We start from the raw sequence: 18,804 nt of genomic DNA on the forward strand, positions 1-18,804 counted from the left end.
AGGAACACCTCCTGTGGCCACTCCTCAAGTCACTGGACCTGTTTCCTGGGTCAGTGCTGCACAGTGTGCAGCACTGACGTTTAGCGTCTCCACGCTCTGCATGGAGGCACTGAACTTCCCTCATAGAGATGCATTGATTCAATGCATCTCTGTGAGGAGATGCTGATTGACCAGGGCGGCCTTTGGCTCTGTCCCCCGCCCTGCCTCCTTTGCTGACAACCTCAGCCAATTCAATGCTTTCCTATGAAAAAACTTCTAAAAATATTAGCCTAGGAGGTGGATCAGGGGCTGAGGCAGCACTGGCAGACTGGAATAAAGGTAAGATTTTACTTTATTTAGGGAAACCGTGGGGGCTAGATAGTGATTTTAACACTATTGGGTCAGGAATACATGTTTGTGTTCCTGACCCTGTAGTGTTCCTTTAAGGCCAAAGTAAACAATCTGGAAAAATCCCCGGGTTGGCTATTTTGCAATTCTCTAGTCCACTTTTAATTCTGAGCATTGTGAACAGATCATTTAGATGGGGAGAAAATTTAAAAGTAGATTTAATGTTCAAATTTTTGAGTCTAGTGTCTTGCCCTCTGTCCTCCCCCATAGTGTGTGTGTGTGTGTGTGTTTTGGCTGGGTGTAATAAATGTGGCATTTGCTAGCTATACATAATATATGTTTTGGCTGTGTGTAGTGTGTGTGTGTGTGTGCTGGCTGCAGTGTGTGTGTGTGTGTGCGCACGCGCTGGCTGCAGTGTGTGTGTGCGTGTGCGCACGCGCTGGCTGCAGTGTGTGTGTGCGTGTGCGCACGCGCTGGCTGCAGTGTGTGTGTGTGTGTGTATGCGTGTGTGCAGGATGTATATTGTGTGTTTGGTGTGTGTGCTGGCTGTATGTTTTTAGTATAGTGTGTACTGCATCTTAAGCTCACCCAAGCCAAATCTTTTCTTTATCAGGCTCTAGTACATGGAGCACATGCCTCAGACGGTGACCTCCGTAACAGTTCCTCGCGGTTCCAGCACTCACTGAGTTGGAGTGCATGCTAGGAGTCTGCAATGCTCTCTTATTCAGTAGAGTGCGCTGGAACTGTGGATTGATAGTTTAGTGCTGAGCCATGGCCCAAACATTGTCCTGTTAATAGCAGAGACTAGTCACATATTGTGTAAAACAATATGTTTGGGGAAAAAATAAAATGTTTAGAGGTAATACTGTATGCTAATGACTTGGTTATGTAATTTAGTAAAGCATGCAGGTTGGTGTAATAAAATGGCACGTGAGGATTATTTCATAGGTTCCTAAGGTGGAAAACAGTTGGTCTAGAGTCCAGGAGCAAGCATCCTTTGGCATTCCACATGTTGTGGACTACATCGTCCATAATGCTCTTACAGTCATAATGCTGGCAAAGTATCAGGGGAGATGTAGCCCACAACATCTGGAGTGTTGTATTTTGTCTACCCTGATCAAGACTCTAAAGAGATCTTGGCTTCTGGTGGTGCTGCTAGCAGCAGTAGCTGAAGTTGCAGGGTTTTAATGTCACTCACTAAATAGAACAGTGACGAAGCCTTTAGTGACAAATTGTAAGTTATCTACTAAAAAATATGCTAAGCCTAACTGCTCTGCATGTTTTTAGAAAATGATCCTTTATGGTAAAATATTTTTGTCATACTGAAATGGAAATTATATTCACAGGTGCAGTGGAATTGGAAAACTTGCCATTGAAAAAAGATGCACTGAAAGAGTTGGAGCTACCTTTTGAAGTAAAAGCAGGTATGTTTAAAATAAAGCTGAAGTTCAGTCTTGCTGATTATTAAAACAAAGTAGGCTTGCATGGCTATTGCAATTCTCAATTTTCCTCTATTTTATTTTATTCTATTCTTGATGTAATTCATTTGTATTGAGTCTTTCTAGTTGCGCTTTGCTTCATCAATAGATTAATCTTTGTTTTGTGGGCTTCAGGCATTTAAAAAAGTTAGACAGCCACTAGAGACAGTCTTAGCACTGCAATGTAAACATTGCAATTTGTCTAAAACTGCATTGTTTTACATTGCAGGTCTAAGGGGGACAGGGACACTGCAACCAGATCACTTCAATGAGATGAAGTGGTCTGGGCACCTATAGTATAGCACTTTTTTGCTCCTAGACTAATGTATTCATCAGAAGGTTGGAAATAGTGATTCTCAGTTTTCACGGTTTAGTGCACCACTTTAACGATGGTTACACCTGCTTGGTATTTTTTTTAATCATCTGTCATAAAATATAGATATACAAATGTGGACAGCTATACAGATGAAACAAAACTTCACTTGGTAGCATGTGTGATATATTTGCAATATTAAAATAAATGTTTTTTTGTTTAAGTCTACTTAAATAGTAATGTTTGTAATATACATTTGTAATATCGCCACAACAAATTTGTTTCAGAACTACTTATTTTGTTCCACTAGGTTTCATTGACAAAATAAAGATACAAATACCTTTCTATCGGCCCCATTTGGATCCATGGGTAATTTCTGTTTCCAAACTTCATTTAATTGGTGCCCCTGACAAACTAGAAGATTTTGATGAGGTCAAAGAAAAGTTGTTGGAGATAACCCGTAAAAAGGTCCTTCTGAGAACACTGGAAGAGAAATGGAAAGTAAGTGGTTGTACTTTTATTTATTTTGGGCAATTTGTATTTGAGTATTTTATTCTGTTTAATTGTGCAATGTATAGGTCATACTCATCCTGATGGAGGAATACCTAGGTTTTTGGCTGCGTTGCTCATGGACTTATGTTATGTCGAGAATTAAGACTTTCTAAAAATAAAAGTTTTACTAACCACATTTTTTATTTTATTTTTTTGTAAATATGTTTTTATTATTTGCGAAGATTGTTTAAATATACCGTTGAGACTCGCAGGTCTCCACAATTATAGTATGTATACAGTTCGACAATATGATATGTGTACAGACAGAAGGGATATCTGAGTGTTTGTTTGCAGGTAAAGTGGCTCACAGGCCCAGGTTTAATTCGGACTCGCAGGTCCTCATTGGTGTTGCTGGGCATGCATTACCATGCGGGTGTGGTGGAGGTTACTGGGTCATATTTCGTTACTAGTATTATAGTTAGTCAGATATTCACCCGTTTATCTATGCATTGCGCTTCGGGTCGATGTCTCTCCCTGATCTATTAATGTGGGAAATAGTTTCCGTGTGTTGACTAGTAGCTTGTGTGGGAGATGCCCCAGTCTCTTTCTCGCTTATTTGCTTGGCTATGGGTGTTGTCGCTAATCCTTATGGCAGAGCCTGCGGTTCGCGTGGATCCCTAGTCGTGTCCTTCATGTTGCTGTTGCTGGTGTTGTCGATTCTCGTGTGTAGGTTTCTTTACTGCGTTATAGGTGTGTGCATCATTAATATCTTTTTTTTTTTTTAATTCTTTATTTTTGGAGTGCATAAACAGATAACACGTGCGTAAGAGATACCCCAAAGGCAATCCTCTTGCAATACAATAGCATAGAATACATTAGGGTATATAAGAAGACATGCACAATACATTTTTTTTTTTTTTTTTAGTAGAGTACGTGGAGGTGCTATGTTTTCAACAGGTTCAATCAAGTGTGCTACCAAGTAAAGTCGTGGAAAGTTGGTTACCTCCATTGAACGCGTTGGTTCATGCTTACACCTGTCCTGTTACATAAATCTGCATAACTTTCCCTCGTGTTTATGTGTTGTAGCACATATTCGAATAACCTATGATTGCTTCGCCCTGGGCAGTTTATGCTATTTGGCATGTAGTGTTAGTAAGGAGTAGTGCTCTGTCGGTGCAGATGTAAGGCGGAAGCAGGATGGTACATCATGTGCTACATGCGTATCTGAGATGTTGTGGGTGGTCACGGGGGTTATTTTGGTACGTGTATATGTTCAGGCATATAGATACATCTGTACATAGGTTTACATACATAATTGAATAGAGATGATATCTCATTAGCTTCATGCATTTTGTTTGACAGAAGGTATACAGATCTTGTCAGGCACTTGTCGCACATTCTCTAGTAGCATGGACATTTCTAAAGAGTGACCTGTAAGGAGGCCAGGATAGTGGGGGAGAGTAAGAGGGTGAGGAGTGGGATTCGGGATAGATACAGGGTACATCCGGCTCAGGGTGAGCTGCCCAGGCGGGCCTCGCCTGTCGAGTCGTAGAGTGTGTGAGTCTGGTTAGCAACGGTACTTTCAACGATTGGTGTAGTCTTCCCATGGTTCCCAAATTTTGATGAAAAGTGGGTAGGTGTCCCTAACTTGTGCAGTCAATCTATCCATGAGGTGGGCCTCCTTGATATTTTTGGGTAACGTCGGTCAGTTGTGGCAAGTCAATTTGTAACCAGTATTGAGCCATGGCTCTCCTGGCGGCTAGCGTAAGTTTGTTGAGCAATTTTTGTTCTTTATTGGTCAGATTGTCAATGGGTCGGGCTATCAAGAAAGACCAGGGGTCTGGTCGAATTGGTCTGTTTAGTACCGTCGTCAGCAGTTGAGCTATGTCTTCCCAATAGATCATTACTTTGGGGCAGGTCCACCACATGTGCATGTATGTGCCTTTCTCCCCGCAGCCCCTCCAGCATGTGTCAGTGGTTGTTTTGCCCATGCGGAATAGTTTGACTGGTGTGATGTACCACCTCATGAGTGTTTTGTAGCACTGTTCTTGGTGAAGTACACAGATGGATGTTTTTGTCGCTGCCTCCCATATGTCCTGCCATTCACCCCCCTCCAGTGTTTGCTGCAGGTCATTTTCCCATTGCGTGACATATGTGGGAGTGTATGTTTTGTCTGATGGAGCGCTAAGCTGAGTGTAGAGGCGGGTGATGAGGCCGGCACGTGGTCCGTCCGCCACGCATAGTGCTTCATAGAAGGTAGGTTTCGTGTGTGCTGCGTCCCTAACTTGCGCGCTTCCGGCAAAGTCTCGAAGCTGTATGTAACGAAAATAATCTTTGGTGGTCAGCGGGGCCAACGTTTTGAGGTCCTCGAAAGTCCTGATTGAGCCGTTATGATATAGTTGGTGGTATCTCTGGATGCCCGTGTTTTCTATGTCTTTGAAGTCTCTGGCTGTTAGGCCTGGTGTGAACGCTTTGTTGCGTAGGTATGGTGTGAGCGGCGACGTGGGGTGTGTGAGTGCATGTTTGTGGGCTGCGTAATCCCAAATCCTGATGGAGTTTAGGATTGCTGGGCATGTTGTGGATATTGGCGGTCTATCTTGTCTTGGGACCCATATCCAGTACTGTGGGAGATCGGTACCCATGAGTAGTGTTTCTAAGTCAACCCATCTGTGGATGTCGGGTGGTGAGTGCCATTCTACTATTTGTGCCAGTTGTGCCGACAGATAGTAGGCATGAAGGTTGGGGAGGCCGAGGCCCCCTCTGCTTTTGGGTGCGTACATTGTTTGTCTCGCTATCCTGTGCCTCCTACCGGCCCAGACGAAGTCGTCTATTGCAGTTTGTAGTGGTTTGAGGTCACTTTTAGTGACCTTCGTAGGTAGTGCCTGGAAGAGGAACAGGAGGCGTGGTAGTAAGTTCATTTTTACACTGTGTAGCCTCCCTATCCATGAGATGGGTTTGTTGTTCCATTGGGTTAGATCTTTAATTAGCGTGGCCATTAGGCGTTGGTGGTTGGTTGCATATATGTCGTTGATGTTGGGCGGGAGTACTACCCCTAGGTATTTCATTGGTCGTTGGGTGATGTTTAATCCATGGGTTTGGGCCAGCTCGGTGGCGTCCGAGTCGGGGATTCCAATGGGCATACCCATTGACTTGTCTACGTTTATTTTATATCCCGAGACGCGTTTGTATTCGTCTAGAAGTGTTAGAAGGTGTGGTACCGATTCTTTAGGTTCAGTGAGGGTCAGTAATATGTCGTCGGCATATGCCGACACTTTAAACTCTTCCGTCGCCACTCGGATGCCTTGTATTCTTGGGTGTTCCCTGATGAGTGTCAATAAGGGCTCTAAGGCCAGGATGAATAGCAGATAACGGGATAACGGGCATCCCTGACGTGTTCCGTTTTTAAGTGTAAAGGGGCGTGGTGCCGTTCCTTGCACTAGTGTCTGTGCTCTGGGGTTTATATATAAGGCGTGCACTGCTGTGAGGAATGTGTCTGGGAAGTGCATTTGTCGTAGTAGTGTGAATAGATATGGCCATAGGACCCTGTCAAACGCCTTCTCTGCATCCAGGGAGAGGAGCAGAGTAGGCGTTTGCTTTCTTCCTGCCCTCCATATGAGGTCCACTGCCCTTCGCGTATTTTCATACAGCTGCCTAGTGGGGACGAAGCCCACTTGGTCCGCATGTATGTATCTGGTGAGCAGTGGGTTAAGTCGATTGGCCAGCAGTTTAGCGTAGGTTTTGAGGTCAAAGTTGATAAGTGATATGGGCCGATAGTTGGAAATGCGTGTGTGGTCTCTATCTGGTTTAGGAATGAGGGTAATGTCTGCTGTCGTGAAGTCTTGATGTGGTGTTTCTCCCTCTGTCCACTTTCTGTACATTTTACTTAGGTATGGGGTGAGTTCTTCTTTAAAGGTTTTGTAGTATGTGCCGTCAAAGCCGTCCGGCCCCGGGGCCTTAGCACCCCTTAGCCCAGTGACGGCTATGACGACTTCCTCCACATCTATGGGGGCTCCCAGCGGCCCCGTCAGGTTGGCGGGGAGCCTCTTGAGTTGGGCTTTAGTCAGAAATGTCCTCACCTCTCCCATGTATTCCTCATTGGCCTCGGTTAGTGTAGGTGCGTGGTTGTATAAATCGGTGTAGAAGTGTGTGAATTCTACGTTGACGTCGTCAGGGTTGGTGAGGATTGTTCCCTGAGTATTTCTTACCGCCATAGTTGTGGTCTTATGTGTTTTGGGCCTTAAGGCTCTTGCTAAGAGGGTGTCCATTTTATTGGACTTCTCGTAAAAGAGCCTTTTTGTGTGACGTATTTCATTGCTGACCTCGTCCACCATTAACTCCCTAATCATTCGTCTTATGTCTTGTAAGTCTTTTGTCGTGGTTTGGGTGGTTGTTTGTTTGTTTTGCATTTCGGCTTTACGGAGCTGTTTTAGGAGGTCTGTTAGTCTTTCATATTTTTTCTTTTTATAGTGTGTGGCCAATTTTATGAGGTGACCCCGGATTACAGGCTTGTGGGCCGCCCATAGGGTCGTTGGTGAGATGTCTGGGGTATCGTTGGTTAGGAAGTAGTTTGTGATCTCCTGTCTAACGCTTTCCAGTATGTGTGGGTTTTTAAGGAGAGAGGCGTTCAAACGCCATTTCCAGGGTGCACGTGTCCCATGTGTTTTTAGGGTTATTTCTATGTCAGCGTGGTCTGACCAGGAGATTAGGTTTATTGCAGATGTTTTAATCCACTGCATACCTAGGCAGTTCGTGAGGAAGAGATCTATGCGGGAGTAAGTGGCGTGTGGGGCCGAGTAGAATGTATAGTCATGCTCGCCTGGGTGTTGGATGCGCCATGGGTCCAGTAGGCCTGTGTTGAGGATGAATTTGTGTAGGAGCTTGTCCTGACCCCCTCTATGTTGTGAGCGCGGGAGCCGTTGTCCTCCTCCCCGGTCTGCCGCTGGGCAGGGCGTAGCATTAAGGTCTCCCCCTAAAATTATTATCCCCCTTGGTAGGTCAGTTATCAGTGACTCAAGGTTCGCCCAGAACTCAGGCATGGGGGTGTTTGGCGCATAGACATTAATCAGATGGTATATATTGGAGTACAGCGTGCCCGACAGGGCCACGTACCGGCCTTCAGCGTCTGTTTGTACGCCTGTCACCTGTAGGGGGCATTTCTTATGTATGAGTATTTCTACTCCGTTTTTTTTACATTGGGCGCGTGATGCGTATGCTTTTGTGTATATGTGGTTCGTTAGAGTTAGTTGTGAGGAGCGTGGTATGTGCGTCTCTTGAACGAAGGTGATGTCGGCCTTCTGGCGACGTACCTCTCTCAAGAGTAGCCTCCGTTTTGTGGGCACGTTCAGGCCATTCACATTTATGGAGGTGATTTTCAGGTCCATGTTTGGTCTTGTGTTAGTGTGTGTCCGCTTACCCCGCCTGTGGTGGATAGTCAGTCAGTTCCGGGTCCGGAACCCGAACCCGTGCAGCTCACCCCGGTCCGCGCGCCCCCGGAGTTCCGCTCTCGTTCTCGTCCGGGTGCGTTTATAGGAGGGTGAGGGGTAGAGGAGGGTGGGGGAGGGGGAGTAGGTGGGGGATAGCGTTAGGTGCATCACCTAAAGAAAGGTAAAAGTGCACGTTAAATACACAGGCTAAAGAATAATGTGAGTGCGCTAAGTTCACTAGGTGCGCAAACTATTACAAACAGTTTATAAACAATAGATAGTACAATTAAAATATCCGGGTCTTATCAATCGCCAGGAGCTATAGGGGGTGGGTGTCCACCGCGTTGAGGGTATCTCCTCTAACGGGGGGGAAGCTCAGCCGATATGCACCCTGGCGAGGCTCATATAAAAATAAAATCAACCTGTGTCTCCTGGGACTGTAGGGGAGGGGACTTATGGTTTGTCAGGTTTGTTTGGTTGCTTGTTTGTTTCGACCACTTGCTAGTTTGGTCTATCGCATGTTAGATTTCTGTGTGCCTTTTCTGGTGAAGCAGTTTGCATCGCGGGTGAAGGGCGGCATTAATGGCCACTGGGGGCTATGGGGCTAGTGTCAGTGTCCCCTCATGTTTTGTCCCCATCGGGTCGAGGGCATATCAGTTTGTCGGCCACCTATCTTTTTTTTTTTTATTATTATTTTTTTTTTTTTACATAGGTCGGAGGTGTCTATGCCCTCTGGGGTTGTATGTGTAAGTGTTGTCCCTGTCCTTTGCTGAAGTTTTTGTCTATATGGGTTATTGCCCATCAGGGTGCCTATGCGGGTCCTTTCCCGTAGTGTGGATACATTCTCTTGGTCCCTGCTGCCTAGTGCGCCTAAGGCCAGAGACTCTTCGTGGGGAGCTCGTCATGTTTGAGCGGGTATCCCAGGTCCCGTGACCCGAAAGTCCCGCTATTTTTGTGGCACGTTATTAACTTTGTGAATCATTTTGCTTATACATTTCATCCCCTGCCCCCTTCCCCCACAACTAAAACCATAGTTAAACATTAAATATAGCACAATTAATTAATCAGCACTGTGCTCAAAAGGTCTGCAAAGTCCCCTTTCCCCCTGTCCCCAGGACCTGTTAACAATATTACACCAGTATGAACAGTTAGTAACACAATGTTATGGGGTTCCCATTTAGGTATGTTGACGATTAGGAGCGCTGTTAAAAACTATATAGCGCCTAAACTGCCCTAAAATCAACATTATATGTATACTTGACGGTATACATTACGGTATGTCCTTGGTTTCATTGTGGTCGCTGGCGTTGATCTTCCCAGCTTGCCGGCAGAGGTGACAATTCTGGGATGCCGTTCACTGGAAGCTGGAGGTCGTCCGGTACCGATATACCTAAGTCCGTCAGGAAAGCTCGGGCATCTGTTGTGGGTAGTAAAATCGCCGGCGTTGGGCCTTGGAAAATCAGTATCTTGAAGGGGTATCCCCATGCAAATCTGATCCCCTTCTGCCTCAGTAGTTCTGTGACCGGCTTCCACGCCCGTCTGCGGAGAAGAGTGGCCGGGGCAACGTCCTGGTATAGTTGGATCTCCCTTCCCTCAAATTTAAACGGCTGTGTTCTGCTGCTTTTCAAGATGGCGTCCTTCGTCTTGAAGTAGTGCCATTTTATAATGACATCCCTTGGCGGGCTCGTGTCTGGGCCTTTTGCTCTGAGAGCTCTGTGTGCTCTGTCGATTTGCCACATGTGGTCAGGCATATTTGGTAAATGGAGTTGGAAGAGTTGGACCAGCACATTTTCTATATCGTCTTCTCTCACCTTTTCAGGCAGGCCTCGGACGCGTAGATTATTGCGTCTCGATCTGTTGGAGATGTCCTCCATCTCGACCTCCAGGTCGGTGAGTTTTTGTTGAAGTACGTTAGTGAGTGTAGTAGTATTATTTTGCGCTGTGACTAGTCGTGCCACTCTGTGTTCCGTTTCTGTCGTGCGGGCGCCTATTGCGGCAATTTCGGCCTTAACTTCCTCTGCTGTTCGTGTAATCTCTGATGCCAGATATCCTTTCACTTCTGCGAGTGATTGAAGGATGGCACTGGATGATGCCTCTGGGGTTTTGCCTGCCGTCGTGGGGGCCTCTCGAGGGCTAGTATCTCCGGTGCTATTGCCGGTGCTCGTGTCCTCCATTATGCCACGTGGTGTCAGTCGCGGGGTTGTGAGCATGTCGGCCACTGAAATGGCTTCTCTGGGGCCTTTCTTCGAATATTTGCGGGTTGACATCCGTAGGTAGTTGTTTAGGAGGGTGTTAGGGTTCGGTTCCGGTGTTTCTGATGTGAGTTGGTGCCGGTTGCAGTGCGTTTTTGGAGCCTCGGGTGCGGAGCTCTGACTCTAAGCGTCCATCTCTGTCGGCAGTCAGGCCACGCCCCGCATCATTAATATCTTAAGGAGAGTATGGCGTAGGTCTACGTGATGTACAGTCGTATGCTTTGTATGTGTGTTTTTCCTTCCATCTACTCTTTCGGTCTAACCACATATGTTGACCTACAGCAAGTCACACAGCCCTGGAGCATTTCTTTACACAGAGAATATACACAGTAAATGTATAACTTATTGTCTAAGAACTTATCTTGGTGACTAGATTTGTGTATCTAATATACGTTTTCCACAAGCACAATTCCGAGTTGTGTTTCAGTGTTGATTAATAAATGCTTTATTTGGTGTGAGGCCATTCTGGTCACTTTTCAATTATGCCACAAAAAGAGGAAAAATCCATCTTAACTCCATAATGACACAGAATTTCTCATTGGATCAGCAACCTGTTTACATACACATTAATTATATCCTTGAATATTCTGTGCTTACCAAAAGCATCTTGTCCTTCCTATAACCTATAAAACATCTATAGAATCTGATAAGACAACCTCTTTGGGTAGATAATTCCACATCTTTATTGTTCTTACTGTAAAGAACCCTTTCATCTGCAGTAATCAAAAACACCTTTCTTTCAGTCTCAATGAGTGACCTCTTGTCTGTTGTATATTCGTGCTATTGGACAAGTTAGAACATAACAGTGTGTACTACTGACCCTGGATATAATGCTATAGTGCTATCATATCGCATCTGAGCTGCCTGTTTTATAAAAATAGTTTTTTAAAAATACAGTTTTCCAGGCTTTTCTTCATTACTAATGTTTTCCATCACCCTTGTTAATTTGTAGCTCACCTCTGCACTTGTTCTAGTTTTGCAATATCCTGCTTTAAAACTAATTCCCAAAATTGCACCTACATATTAAAGGTGGGGGCCTAATGATTGATTTCGAAAGAGGCTTAAATTTTGATCATGTGAATCAATACCCCTTTTCTACATGAAAGCACCTTGCAAGCTTTAGCAATGGCAGACCGGCCGGCATTGCATATTATTGCCTAGTTTATTGCCAATTGCAGACCGGCATTGCATACTGTTGCATAGTAGTTAATTGGTGTTATCCATATTGTTTCCCCGAGTCCTTTTCATTTAATGAAATCCCGAACTCAAACTCATTTAATGTATGAGTGGCTTGTGGGTTCTTTATTCCAAAATGAATGACTTTGCATTTATCGTTATTGAATCTCATTTGCCAATTACCTGCCCAGTCACCCCAATTTATCCAAATTCCACTGTAGAACAGTTATACTTTATTAAGGACATGGATTGTAAAGCATGGATCTCAAGGTTATAGACAAAGGACATCACTGAACAAATAAATAGTACAGATAGGTAGTATACATAGGTAGCACTTACAAAGTCATACAGAGAAATTGCTTAGAACACATTTATACAACACTACTATGATTGTTAAACAGAATCATATACATTATATGTGGGCAGTAAACCACAGAAAATACGTTTTGAGTCAGTATAAATCACTGGCTCCACACTCTCACATTTTAACCTGCACTCACCCATCTGTCGATGATTCATTGATACTAACATCTCAATAACGAGAAAGAAAACCGAATCAGCTTTACAAACATACAAGACTCCTACACATACAAACATACAAGGCCCATAAATTCAAACAATTTGCTGTCCTATCCAAACTTTCCAGTCTATTCCACATTACATGTATGCTTTCTACATTCATTTATTATATGCTGGGTCTTTCTTAAATAGAGTTACTGTAATTGTGTATAATATTTGTTTTATTTTGCTGCAGAGTGCACAGGAACAAAAAGGTGAATCCTACTGGTATTCTGTCACTGCTTCTATTGTAACTAGAATTGTGGATAACATTGAAGTAAGTAAAACACTTTGACGTTAGTTTTTTTTTTTTTTTGTTTCTCAATGTTTTTTTTTTTTGTTTTTTTTTACCTCCCATTATGAATAACGTTTACCTACTCTGCAAACTATAACACGTGTCACATTTAAAGGTAGTGTCTGGAGGCTGTCAGTTTTATAAACTGTCACAAATATGACAATTTCAATAGAAATCGATTTCCTTAAAGCTACAGTGTAAACATGCTTCCCACAGTACCTGCAGTGATAAGCAATGCATTGTGGGATGTGGTGCTTAGCAATGTGCGGGCTTGGCCAAATGCCCTTATAGCTCTGAAAGCAAAGTTCAGGAAATAATATAATTTAATATATACATTTGTTAGTTGCTTTATTTGCACAGTGCTCACATTGTATTGTATCTTCCCTACATTGAACTTTGCAATGTACACATTTGGTGAATGTCAGGTCAATGTTTTGTTTCCCCTTTAGTCTTCCATTCCAAAGTGCAGAATCGTTTGAAGATACCCTACTTACTTTGTGTATTTGTTAAGATAACCTTGATTAATCATTAATGCTATACTTTAGGACATTAAAAATCAAATCACACTTGGTTTTATTTTACCAAACAACTTAAAAATCATATGATATCTGAAATTCTTGATATACAGCACATTCTGATATTAATTGTATTTCCTCTTATTTGTATTAATGTAGTTAAAAATTCAGGATGTGCATTTGAGGTTTGAAGACGGTATTACAGATCCTTCTCATCCATTCGCTTTTGGAGTTTGCATCAAAAATGTCTCTGTACAAAATGCTATCCACGAACCGGTAAGGAAGTGGGTCACCCTATATGCTTCAGATTGAATCTCCTAAATTATGAGTAGATGATAAAATTGCATTTATTTTTAAGATATGTCCAAGTTGGAGTAGTTGTATATTATAATCAAATCTTTTTCTCTCTTTATGATAGAGCTGTGTTTGTGCCATTTGTATTAATTAATTATGCGACTCTTCAATTATATATGTCTCTTTCTAGCCAGAATGTCCTTGTACTCTGTGTTTTAAAGGGACACTATAGTCACCTGAACAACTTTAGCTTAATGAAGCAGTTTTGGTGTAAAGAACATGCCCCTGCAGCCTCACTGCTCAATTCTCTGCCATTTAGGAGTTAAAACCCTTTGTTTATGAACCCTAGTCATACCTCCCTGCATGTGACTTGCACAGCCTTCCATAAACACTTCCTGTAAAGAGAGCCCTATTTAGGCTTTCTTTATTGCAAGTTCTGTTTAATTAATATTTTCTTATCCCCTGCTATGTTAATAGCTTGCTAGACCCTGCAAGAGCCTCCTGTATGTGCTTAAAGTTCAATTTAGAGATTGAGATACAATTATTTAAGGTAAATTACATCTGTTTGAAAGTGAATCCAGTTTTTTTTCATGCAGGCTCTGTCAATCATAGCCAGGGGAGATGTGGCTAGGGCTGCATAAACAGAAACAAAGTGATTTAACTCCTAAATGACAGTGAATCGAGCAGTGAAATTGCAGGGGAATGATCTATACACTAAAACTGTTTTATTTAGCTAAAGTAATTTAGGTGACTATAGTGTTCATTTAAAGACCAAAAAAACCTAGCTGTCTGTAATATGCAGCTGTTGTTATTTTGGTAATATTAGGGAAGGGGGAAAAAGGAAAGTAGGTTGAATGGGGGGCAAAAAGGACTGATTTACACAAAGAGTGTATGTTTTGTTCCTAGTAGTACCAACAAAATGCAATTGATATAACTACTGACATTTTACTGCTTTATTGGAGTATATTTTAAACTTGCAATAGCGGGTATAATTTAAAATACATACAAGTTAAGTGTGTTTCTTTTGTCAATCTGATTCTTTTCTGAAAGAACCAAAGTTAAATTAAAAAACAAACAAATGTATTTAGTTTTCATTACTGGGTTGTGGTTCTTTAGTGACATGTTCTTTCAGATATTTATGTGTAGAGTCCCTCTATTTATTTGTCCTTATAAATCAAAATATAGTCTGTCAATGGATGAGATATGGATGTATTCCTGGCACTTATAGAACGTAGAAAAAGAGAGAAAAGAGACCTAAGTCCCTATTAGGAGAGTAATGGAATGAAGAGGTCCCTACCTTTAATAAATCTAAGATAATAAGTTAAAAAGGTTATTACTCCTGACGACGGCGTGCTAGAACGCCGAAACGCGCGTCGAGTTAGAATTTTAATTTATTAATTTTCTTTTCTTCACCTTAGGTAGCACTATTGATTTAGGTAGCACTATGGAGTGATTTCTTTAAGTGTGTGTTCGTTGCTACTAGGACAGGAAGGGCATCAGGGTTGAAGGTAGGCACTCTCGGGTTCGTCCAGAGTGCTGAGGTATACAGGGCAAGGTTCAGTGTGCTCTTTAAGGGTGTACAACTGGGATACTTTGGACTCTGGGTGGATTATTGGGAATCCCTTAATTCCTCCAAGGAAGGGAATTTTCTTATGTTTCCTCTGGTCTCCTTCTCCCTCCACCCCTGATTAACCTCCTTCCCTTTCGTATGGAACCAGGTCACGAGATCCTGATCTTCAGCTGTGTAGTTGGATAGGATATTGAGTTTTTAGGTAGACACTTATGGTTTTCTCTACAGTGATGAGATATACAGGGCAGGCAGTGTGCCCCCTTTAGGTTTAGGTGTGGGGATTTGGGACTCAAGGTGAGCCATTGGGGTATTGGTTATTCCAAGGAGAACTGTCTCCCTTATTTCTCTGGCTCCCACCCCCTCCCCCTCCAAATATCATCTACCTTTTTCACTCACCATATATTAATGGTCTAGACTGGTTCCAATTATCCCTGTTTGGTCCCCTCCTGTCCTTTTTAACTTATTATCTTAGATTTATTAAAGGTAGGGACCTCTTCATTCCATTACTCTCCTAATAGGGACTTAGGTCTCTTTTCTCTCTTTTTCTACGTTCAATAATTGTGGGTTATTCCCCGCTTTGGAGAGTTTTCAGGGCATATCTACACCAACCCACTGGCTACCTCTATGATAGCCTCTGGTTAGGTGTCTTTCCAATTATTTCCTGGCACTTATAGTATACCTTTTAAGTATTGCCTAAAAGCTGGGCTTTGTAGGGAGCAGATTCAATTCTTTAGAGGTGCAAGCTAAAATGTTAAATATTTTCTTACGTTCCTTTGCAAACACTTTGTAATGTAGTTAAAATGTTATGCTATTATTTAAAAAAAAAATTATTGCAAGTGCACTGTAAACGAACAGGATTATTTACTAAAGTGAGAATTTAAGGTGAATTCAAACAGGGTTAATCACTAAAGCTAGAATTCAAAGTGAATTTAAAATTTAGGGTCAGAATTAACAAAATGGAAAATATCTCAGTGATCTGTGATTTCAGTATGGTTACTCCAGCATTAAATTTGAAATTTACTTTGAATTCTCACTTTAGTAGATAACCTCGTAGATACGTATTATCAGATGTTACCCTATCTACCTGGAGGCTCTTGTTGATTTGAGTGGTTTAGAAAGCCACTGCTGCTTAAAAAAAAAAAAAAAAAAAAGGCTTTTTGTTTTTTAAAATGAATTAATCTATGCACTGAGAAGTACAAGTGTCTGTCAGAGGAGCGTAACCGAGCTCCTAGATATTTAGCTGACAGAAATAAATATTTGAACCTTAATTGTTAAAGAGGGAACTGCACAGGTTTCACAGCTCATTGCCTGTTTTCTAGCCTAAATTCTCCAGGGAGGGAGAGTTGTGTATGGCACTACCTATTTCCTTATTTACCATGCCTACCTAACTGAAATTGAACTACCGGTAATATTAAAAGGGACACCATAGCATTAGGAATACAAACCTGTGTTCCTATCACTATAATGTTCTCCTTTGAATTTAGTTTATGGTCCCCTCTCCCCCGACACACAATTTTATAAAAATATTCAAATATGCTTTCTTTCCAGTCCCTGCAGCTGCTCGTTCCTCTTTTCACAATGTGACACTGGCTCTTCTTATGCCCAATCAAAAAAAATAAAGAGCACGTGAGTGGTCAGTGCTGTGCTCCTTCAATTAAGTGAAGAAGCACTTCTATTGACTGTCGGCAAGACAGCCACTAGAGGAGTGTTTAACGCTGCAATGTAAGCATTGCTGTATCTAATAAATAGCAATGTTTTACGTTGGAGTGTTAAAATGAAAGGATCCCTGCACCCGGGCCACTTCATTGAGATTTAGTGGTCTGGGTGCCTTTAGTGGTTCTTTTTTTTTTTCAATTTGACAATTTTTATTTGTCACATTTTAAAGGGGTACAGAAGAGAAAAGGGGTAGGTGTTGAAAAGTTGTTTCCAGAAAGTAGTGATCGATCAATCTAAAACCTCAACGTTGCCATGGACTCATTTTTCTTCCCGCACCAATAAAAACAATAATAATTCTCAATACATGAATACATTAATTGCGCCTCATTAAAGAGAGCTGTCCTGGTGCATGAACCAATAGAAAGTAAATATGTGATGTTGAAATGCATGTCAGCCTCGTTCTCACAACATTGGTGAAAGCATATAACAAATCATTGATATAAAACTTATCATGGGGGGTATTCCTAGGTGGTGTCTTCTTAGAACAGAGGTGAACAAAGATGGTCATGTGCCAAGACTATGTATGTGATGTTCTAGCATTGTCAGATGCAAAACTACATATGTGACGTCCTTGCAATGTACAAGGCTGCTAGTCTTAAGATTCAGTCGAGAAGACATTAACCCTAGCAAGGATGGAATACTAGTTAATCTCATATTAAACCTTACAGTAGGATTGGCTAAAAAAAACCCTGTTAAAACAAGCCCGTAAAACATACTACAAGCAGCTGTCCTTTCCTTGTTCTCACAAGATATGAAGTACAATACACTACAGCAGGGGTAGGCAACCTTTTAGCAGCACTGTGCCGATATAGGATTGTGATGTCCCGTAGCGTGCCAGTCCTATTTTTTTAAATTGAGGTGTGTATGCTGACATATTCTGTTTGTGTTATTTATACTGTAATTGCTTTGTATTGTTGTATTTGTGCTTATATGAGCTATTATATTGTATATGCTCAGGAGTAGTTTGTGGTATCGTGTATGATACATATGAATGTGGGCTGTGTATGGGGGCTGCTTGTGGAATTGTGTGTGTGGATGGACATGTCACATTGTGTGTTTGGTAGTGTGTGTATGTGTGGGGACTGTTTGGGGTATTGCATGTGAGAGGCTGCATGTGGGGTTGTGTGCATATATGTGGATTGTTAGCAGGTTACGTTTGTGCGGATTGTAGGTATATTTGTTTGTGGGCTGTTCGTCTTATTTGTATGAGGGGAGGGTTATTCTGCATTTCTGTGTAAATCTAGCAGTGTGGGTGGCTTCCCTGGGTTCCAGTGGGAACGAGGCTGGCCAGGTACAGGTCAAGGACAGGAGCTGCAAGGCTGCTCTACAATAGTGTGGATTGCCATTCACAAGCGCTGGGTGGAAGTGATCTGAGATCACTTCCTCTATGTGCTGCAATGCATAAATTGAGGATTGTCTTTCACAACCTTTTCGTATTAGCAGATATCTGAAGTTTCACTGGGACTCCTGAAAGGCCAGAGCCTGTTTGGCTGTAGCAGCCTTGAGTGCCGTGCAAAGACACCTTGAGTGCCGTGCATGGCACACGTGCCGTAGGTTGCCTACCCCTGCACTACAGAAATACACAGAATTTTTTTTTTGTTCCATCCATTACAGTGTATCAATATGCATCAATTACCTCTTATTTGGTCATTATTAACCGCTAAAGCCATTCGTTCTGGCACTGTAGTACACTGTATTTCTTGTGAGGTGTAGCTTGTTATTTAGGGTGGATGGACTTCTCTGAAGATAAAACCTGTGTAGTTCAGGGGACCCCAAAGTTTCTATGGAAAAGAGACTCTGAACAGCAAATTTTGTTTACCATGGAATCTGCTTAAAGGTATACAATACTGTATTCCTGGCACTATCGCTCCCCCCTCCCTCGTGCTCCCCTCTCTCCGGTAAATAAAGGGTTAAAATGAGCCTTATACTAGGCCTTATACTTTGGGTAAGGCCCAGCACCGATGTGATGCTCCGCACCCTCCAACGTCCTGCGACGAGTTGGCTCTAATGGTAGACAGCCACTAGAGGCTGACTTAGTGCCGCAATGTAAACATTGCAGTTTCTCTGAATGTTTAACATTGCAGCACTAACTGAAGTGGTCTGGCTGCCTACAGTGTCCCTTTAATTGAATGTCTCCCAACATTATTCCTGCTCTTATCAGAATAGGAAGTGTAAAGCCTCAAATAAAAATCATGACAGTTCTCAGCTATGCTCATATATTAAGGCCCAGTATAATAATATGTGTACATGTGCGTGTATGATACATTCTTCTTTTTTAAAGGTGGAGAAATTAATGAGGAAAAAACAACTGGAAGTTGAAGACTTCAGTATTTATTGGGATGTTAACAGCACTTTACTGGGTGGCTTGCCTCCTGAGAAGTTACAGGTATCCAGA

The 18,804-nt window shown here is 42.4% G+C and overlaps 1 protein-coding gene across 2 annotated transcripts in view; it reads left to right on the forward strand.

Annotated features, from left to right (window-relative positions):
* VPS13D (vacuolar protein sorting 13 homolog D) overlaps positions 1–18,804 on the forward strand; it is a 265,784-nt gene that overhangs the window by 9,253 nt on the left and 237,727 nt on the right. For both annotated transcript variants that reach the window (XM_063436103.1, XM_063436104.1), the window contains exons 3-7: positions 1,674–1,751; positions 2,429–2,619; positions 12,216–12,296; positions 12,989–13,105; positions 18,691–18,795. In XM_063436103.1, coding sequence (XP_063292173.1) covers positions 1,674–1,751; positions 2,429–2,619; positions 12,216–12,296; positions 12,989–13,105; positions 18,691–18,795 — 572 coding nt within the window. The remainder of the gene's footprint in view (positions 1–1,673; positions 1,752–2,428; positions 2,620–12,215; positions 12,297–12,988; positions 13,106–18,690; positions 18,796–18,804) is intronic.

Source organism: Pelobates fuscus, chromosome 11 (genome assembly GCF_036172605.1).
Source record: "Pelobates fuscus isolate aPelFus1 chromosome 11, aPelFus1.pri, whole genome shotgun sequence".
Taxonomy (NCBI): Eukaryota; Metazoa; Chordata; class Amphibia; order Anura; family Pelobatidae; genus Pelobates; species Pelobates fuscus.